The sequence below is a fragment of the Camelina sativa genome, chromosome 11 (genome assembly GCF_000633955.1).
Source record: "Camelina sativa cultivar DH55 chromosome 11, Cs, whole genome shotgun sequence".
Lineage (NCBI taxonomy): Eukaryota > Viridiplantae > Streptophyta > Magnoliopsida > Brassicales > Brassicaceae > Camelina > Camelina sativa.
The window spans coordinates 49,500,261-49,507,716 of record NC_025695.1 but is presented as its reverse complement, the minus strand read 5'-3'; the positions used below and the strand labels follow the sequence as shown (position 1 = coordinate 49,507,716).

Below are 7,456 nucleotides of genomic sequence, written 5' to 3'. Positions count from 1 at the left end.
AAAATATTTACATTGGCTCCAATGTAAAAATTTTGAATTTTAAGTTTAAAAACAATTATGTAAAACGTTGGCTCTATTTTTTTCAAGTAATTCAGATTCATCAAAATTTTACTTTGCCTCCATTGTGTAAATGATGTTTAGTATTTCTTTTTATTAATTGAGATTTTTTTTGCGTTTTTGGGCAAAATAATTAAGCACCTTTTGCCTACTTTAATTGCTTCTAACTACTTTAGTTAAGTGTTTTAATTAAATAAGTATTTTTCTTACTCTGTGTGTTAAACTCAAAACATCCAATATATTGAAAGGAGGGAGTATCAAATTTGAATTGACAATACTTTCTTTTTTTTTCTTTCTTCCAAATTATGCATACCACATTTTTTAAGAAGTTTTGTTTTCAGTTTTAAAAGATTGAGTTAAATGATGATACTAGTAAATAAATTAAATGCAATCCTAGGAAAGTTTTAATTTTGTGAAGTAAAAAAGGGAACAATAAAAAAAAGATATTTGGAGCCGAGCCGCCAGCTTGTAGTAATAGCCACGTGTAGTGCTGACGTGCCGTGGTCTGTTTGGCTGTGTCTCATGCGTTTGACGTGAGTCGACCAATCAGAATTCCCCGACGGCTCTAATCTTTTTCTTCCATAATAAACCCTTTTTCCTTTTTTTTCTTTTTGGGTCAGAATTATTATTATAGAAGGAAAAAAAAAAAAAAAATCACAAACTTGCCTAATTTTCCGCTTAGAATACGGTACGGTATAATTCAAACATTCTTACGCGGAGTCATAAATCACACACACTCGGTTTGTATTGTGTCAACGATTTTGGCTAATTTTTGGACAAAATGTACTCTTTGTTATAACTAAATCCTGGACTACAATACCCTCGACGTATTCGTCGGCAGAGCTGCGTTTTCTAATTTTGATGGGGTCTTTTATGTTTTATGTTTTTTTTTTTTTTTTGGTTCTTTCTTCTTCATTTTAATATTTTGAAATGTCTAATGAAAGCAGAGGAAGAAAAGGAGAGAGAAGTCCCACGAGAACTGTTAGCCAGTTTTTAATCTTCCATCTCTTTCCTATGGACCGTACCTAATTATATATCAAGCGCGGATTTGTTAAATTGTAAATTACAAACACTTGTTTGGTTTTTTATGTTTTAAGCCATAGAAGCAAGGAAAAAAAAAATCAAATTTGAAACTTGGAGCCGCCCACAAACATATACACGAATGGAGCGGGAAAATCATTCGGTTTTGTCACATACTGTGAGACCTGACCCGCCCCACGTCCGTAGTAGTAGTCTTCTTAATTAACTATAACATTCTCACCTTATATAAAATTTTCTTATACTAATTTTAAACGACCATTATCTCTCACCTCATAGCAAATCTTTATTTATATTTATTGTATATATGACACGAGTTTGTATAATTTAAATTATATAAAAGATGTATGAGACAAGAAGAGGTCGTCATCTATCTACTCAATAGTGTTGACTTTTAAAATGGCGCCATTTTCTTTATAGAGAGGCCAATTCTTGTGAATAGTTCAACATCTTGACCATTTTAATAGTTGAACTCGGTGCTATTGCTAGGTCTATTCGTCGGAGGTTCTAAGTTCGCTTACTGTCCACCTCTTTTTGTTTTGATATATTTCTTTTTCTATAAACCCTTGGTTTTCGTTTTGAAGTGGGCCTTAGAGAATCAAACACTCAAAGTCATTTTCTTCCATCTTTTTTTGTCGTTTCATATGGGCTGGCCCAGTTTGAAAAGCCCATGCAAACTAGCGTGATTAACTGGACCTGAAGCGAAACATATGCATAGTCGTTTCTTCTTGTCTAGTTTGGTGTCTCATCCAAGCGGCATTCTTATCAAATTAATCACATAACTGATTAAATTATCGCGGTACTATCATAATCTATTCGCACTATCTGAGTTCACACACTATTTTCAAAATAATTTGAAACCGGTCTGTGTTTTGCAATAACGAATGATTTTGTGATCGTGGGACAATGGGCACTACATCTACAGTACATGATAGACTTGATAGTCTTCTCTTTTTATGCTGCGACACTAAAAAAATAAAGTTCAGTTTGGAAAGCTTGATGTTGTGGAGGGACCTAAAATAAGACTTCTGTTTTGTCTCCCTGAAATGCAATGATGCAATTGCAAATTGTCTCTCAGACGCGTCACTCTCTTATTGGTTCTTAGATAACATTCCCGTGCCCCCACTTGGTGTTGTGATATTAAAGTGGCTTCTTTTACCACCATCCGTCTTCAAGATTCTTTCTCTACGTGCAATAACATCAAAGTTCTTTGANAAAAAAAAAAAAAAAAAAAAAAAAAAAAAAAACAAGAGGAATTCAGTTTTTGAAAAGATAAATTTGGAAGACAAGGTGCGAGACAAGGTGCGAGGTGGTACGGAACAGAAATCAATCAGTTGGCTTTAGCCGTATACGGTTTGATGGGACCAATTCAATTATATTACAATGTTATAAATGTAAATTACATAAACTTTAACAAAACAACAAAAGAAGGTAAATTACATAATGCATGATTTGTATGTATCTTTCACAGAGTCTTCCCCCATGCACTTACCATTTCATTCTCCTTAACCACGATAATTAATCAGAATTGGTATTAGCTCGTTTTCCGATTCGTTTTTGCATCTCGTTATCATCATGGCATTATTGAGGTGACGTAAATTGAATAATGAAAAAGAGCCTAAGGAATAAATTGGGAAAGAAGAGTTCTTTAGGTCCCAAACATAAAAAACCTGCAGAAATGAAGACGCAGACCAATTTTGCACCTTTTGCTGTTCCTTCCTCCACTCACCCCTCGTAATCTGTAGAATTTACCCCCTTTCTCACTCTCTCTAGCAAAAGGATCCAAATACACACGTATTATATTGATCCCGTGTAAACTTAAGTGTATTCATTTTACACTGAGTGATAGTAAACTTTTGGAATTGTATAAGAAATTCCCGTGAAATGTGGCTAAACAATGCACACGATAAATACGATGCAAAAACGATATGTGAATAAGAAACACTTTTGGAGAAACTTGATATCAAGACATTTATGTAAATAATCGAATATCGTAGTGAGAATGAGACTGAAAGTATAAATTAATCCATGTGAATATATGGTTTTGCAGTAGATTAGGACGTCTCATATATGTATCAAGTGTACTAATTGATATCAATCATAGCAATGAAATGATACCATATACATATATCACTACTAAAAATGGCTCAAATTGAAACATATTTGTTAAAGACATGTGCATGTCTGATTTTTGTCCCCAAAGGCACATGAAACCTCATTAATACATGTCTTCACCAAAATTCCAATATAAAGGTTTAAAAAAACTTGTCCACTAAATTAAACGTCAAACATAAAAATAAAGTAATGTCAAAAGGTGACAAGAACAAGGCTGAGTTTAACGATCACAGTTGAAAACTGCCAGCTGGGAAGCTGTTGATGTGAGCTTTTAAAGAGACAGGCTCATTGACTTTTTTACAGTTGAAAATTGGAGTATATTATTATTACATTCAAATAACCCAACATTACAATGAGAACTTCTCTTCTAGAAAAAACTGTTATAAATAATAAAAGACCAGGTAACAAGTGATGAGTTTATAAAGGAAACATTATCTCCCGTTAATTACTTTTTCACAACACAGATTAGTACGTTATACTCTCCTCCTCGGAAGATTGACTTGAAACCCTAATTCTAACGTAAGGATCTAAAAAAAAAAAGGTTTTGAATTGCTTTTCTCTCTATGTGGAATTCAAGATCTTGGGTTGGAGAAAAAGTGCGTACCTGTCATGAAAGTGTTCATGGGAGTAGGATAATTGAGAGAGGCAGGATCGATGTAATGATCTGAAGTGGAGCCAACGACTCCATTGTTGCAGCTCACGTTTGGGCTTGATGAAGAGGCCGATGGGCCTGCGGCTATGTGATTCAACGGCTGAGATCCACCGCCTGAGGAGCTTCTCTCGGCCGGGCCTTGATCGTAGAGAATACCTTTGAAGACGTGACCGCCTATACTCACAGCTGTTTTGTACGCATACTCCTCTTCTTCATCATCTACTGAACTCACACGCACGCACCGGAAAATTGCCGGCGAGCTAACTTCCGGCGGAAAGCTCCCAATCTCTAACCCTAGGTGTGTACCAAATAATAACAGGTTTGATTATTAATTAAGAAGAAAAGGGCTTAGCAAAAAAAAATATTATAAACATTATAATAAATATCAAGATCGGCGAGAACAGTTTCTTCCTGTCAATCCAAGAGTCAGTTTTACTCATATACAGTATATTCATATATAAACAAATAAATAAAAGAAGAAAATTATTGAACATTTTTTTTCTTTATCGAAAATGGAAAAAGAAGAACAAAAAAGCTGATCAAACAGAATAGGGTTTCTGTTTCTGCAATTGAATACAAAACTCTCACTATTACGTTCAGATTTGAATAACTCCATGAATACAAAAGTAACAAAGAGCATAAAATAAAATTAAAAAATAGTGATACCTGAGGAGGTGTTGTTAGAAGGTATACGAGTACAGACAAGGGAATTGGATCTCGACGGGAAATGCTCTCTCTGCCGTTTAGGGACGCTCTCAACCTGCGGCTGTGACTGCGACTGCGGTTGTTGACCTGATGATGCAAGCTGCTGCTGGCGTTCTCGGCGTTTAGCGGCAGGAACCCAGGTGCTCTTGACGTGAGTGGAACACTCGAGGCCTCGGCTCTTGCAACAAGTCCTACATCTCATGTGAGAGCAGTCTTTCTTAGCCTGATTACCACAATCCTGGCAGCTGGGTCCACCGCCGCTGCTACCGTTTCTCATCATCATCAACGCCCCGTCGGAAGTTTCCATTAAGTTCCGGTTGCTTGGTCCGACACCTAAACCTGCAGCAGAAGTGTAAAGATCCAATCTTTGTTGCTGTTGCTGCTGGAATATGATCTCTTGATTGTTTGGGTGTTGCCATAGCTCAAGGGTTCCTTTGTAAGAAGAAGGAGCGACGACATCTCCACCACCAGCGTTTGCGTTAGAGTTAGGGTTTCTGAACCAAAGCCAAGATTCTGTTCCCGAAGGAGAAGGGTTATTATTGGTTCTGTGGTCTTGGCTGTTTCCTCTTCCTCCGCCCTGTCCTAGCGAGAAAAAGCCTGCCATATTCCGACAACACCAGCCATATATTATCAATTTCGACAAGGGCTTCGCTTTTATCTACTCCTATAATAATATATCTAGACGTACAAATTAAGATCTTGACTTTCAGAGTGAGAATCTATCCAAAGATCTGAATAGAAGAAGATATAGATCTCTCTCTCTCTCTCTCTCTCTATTTCTGAGAGGATGAAGAAGACGAAAGAGATTAAATGTGTAGAGTATGTCTGTGATTTAGGGTTTGTTTAGAAATCGGACAGAGAAAGCTTTTTTGGTACTGAGAGAAAAGTTGGTTTGTCGGTATGAAAGGGTATATTTATTTAAGGGCTTCTCGCTCTCTGTCTCTGAGAGAGATCTGTTTCTCGGCGCTCTGCAACGCCGCCATGACCTTAATACTCTCTCACTGCCTCACTTCTCCCTTCTCTTATTAAATTCTTTGTCCCCTCTCTCTTCTTTTTTGTTTGTTTTCTTTACAAAACACTTGTCCAAACAAAATATATCTCACCGTTGAAATACCACGTGTCCATGATCCTACGGTGAATATATTGCCACGTATGCAATCTTGGGCTTTTACTCTCTCCGTCTTTTCTACCGGAAAACACGCTGCCTCTTCCTTTTATTGTCTGTTTGTGTTTTACCAAAATGCTCTCAAAAACCAAAATTCTTATTATAAGTATTTTTTATTTTCTTCTTACTATAAATTATTTAACTTATATTTTTAGATCATTATCTTCTAATTTTCGGTATAGCAAAATATGAACGGGTTTTCCTATTATCAATCTGTGTAAGAGGGAAAAAAAATTAGAATTTGTCCAATGGATAATCAGTATAAAAATTAGAAATCTGTAATTCTGTATAATACCAATAAAAACTGTGTAATTAAGCTGAAATTGTTAAAATAAATCTAACTCCATTTATGGGTGTAGTTGAGGACTGAGGAGAGGAACACCAATTATCGGTATAGTTGTATCTTTTTAGATTCTCTAGTTAGATTCGATGCTATTTTTTTTTAATATTAAATCTTGTTTTTGGTTGGATATATATATCATATATATAGCGTAGTAGTGTAGCCTGTGACTTAAGTACGCATAAAGGTTGCAGCTGGAAAACAGATGCTTATCCATCTTTCCAAGGAACCAAATTACTACTCCATTATACTAGTAGTATTTGTTACTATTATAATACAAAATCTGATAATGGACACCTGTTACGTTCTCCCGGAGAACTTCTCCATTTGTGTCGTTTAATTATGCGTAAATAATATTCTCCACGGTTAAAAAATATAGAGAGTTTTAAATAAAGCATACATAAGTTTTTAATTTTAACAAGTTCAACCAATCAAAAACAATATTGCATAATATAAAATACTAAACTAATCTAAAAGTTGCATAAAAATTTGAAAAGATCATATATTATGAAACAAAAAACTTCTCTAAAACATCTTATATTTTTAAACGGAGGGAGTACTTAAAATGTTTACGTGTATACAAAATACTCTGAAATATTATTGCAAACCCATCAAACAAAAATCATTAGTTTATGTATGCAATTGTAATGTGTTTTGAGTGAATGAAAATGAGATTGAATTTGATGAGTAGATGCAATCATTTACGACCGAGAAATTAAAGATATGGATCAGTGGGCAAAAGGGAAAGTGATCGTTCTCTCGGATTTTATTCTTGTATGTAACTAAACTACAAATCCATAAATTCCAAATATATGGGTATTGGGTAATATCGATTATCAATGTAAATAGCAACAAACTCGCATAATGAAAGACTCATCATTAACCAAAAAAACTACTCCACTACTAGTAGTTTTCTTTCATTCTGGAATGTGAATCTTGAAATTAGTATAAAACAACAAATAGAAGAGTTTTCCCCAAAAAGAAAAGGTTTACTTAAAGTCTCTTCTCGAGCACTGTGTTCCTTTCTTTTAAGCTTTGAAGTTTGAATCTCTTAGGTTAAAACAAATTTTCATTAAAGTTCCTAACATTTTTTTAACGTACTGTTTAACCTTATATCCGCTTAATTAATGTCCTAGCAAATTTAAAAAAGTTCGTGGAATTTTCCACTACTTTTTTTTCTGCCATTTATCTGCACTTCAAACGCAACTAGTCATCTACCATTCTACTTGAACCGGAAGTGTAAGATGTATAAAAGAAGGAAATATGGAAAGAACTTTATAAACTGGAGAATAAAGAAAAGTGAGTTTGGAGCATAGTGTTTGTTGGCTTCTTAATATCAATTGTATATTATATATACCAGAAAAAAAAAAAAAAAAAAAAAAAA

The 7,456-nt window shown here is 34.7% G+C and overlaps 1 protein-coding gene across 2 annotated transcripts; it reads right to left on the bottom strand.

Moving 5' to 3' along the window:
- On the bottom strand, nucleotides 2,444–5,597 carry LOC104727407 (protein SHORT INTERNODES-like). 2 transcript variants are annotated; one of them, XM_010446507.2, is made up of 4 exons: nucleotides 4,529–5,597; nucleotides 3,815–4,156; nucleotides 2,799–2,864; nucleotides 2,445–2,713 (listed from the first exon to the last, which is right to left on the bottom strand). In XM_010446507.2, the coding sequence occupies exons 1-3, from the start codon at nucleotides 5,169–5,171 to the stop codon at nucleotides 2,821–2,823; spliced, it is 1,029 nt and encodes a 342-aa protein (XP_010444809.1). In that variant the 5' UTR covers nucleotides 5,172–5,597; the 3' UTR covers nucleotides 2,445–2,713; nucleotides 2,799–2,820. The 2 variants fall into 2 exon arrangements, with proteins under 2 accessions (XP_010444807.1, XP_010444809.1); XM_010446505.2 differs by having other exon boundaries at nucleotides 2,444–2,864.

What these genes read in the sequence shown, in the direction of transcription:
- LOC104727407 (XM_010446505.2), bottom strand. Translation starts at nt 5,171, where the DNA reads ATGGCAGGCTTTTTCTCGCTAGGACAGGGCGGAGGAAGAGGAAACAGC. An exon ending in TTCTAACAACACCTCCTCAG is followed by an intron (nt 4,157 to 4,528) that starts GTATCACTATTT and finishes GTACACACCTAG; the next exon opens with GGTTAGAGATTGGGAGCTTT. An exon ending in CATGAACACTTTCATGACAG is followed by an intron (nt 2,865 to 3,814) that starts GTACGCACTTTT and finishes TCCTTTTGCTAG; the next exon opens with AGAGAGTGAGAAAGGGGGTA.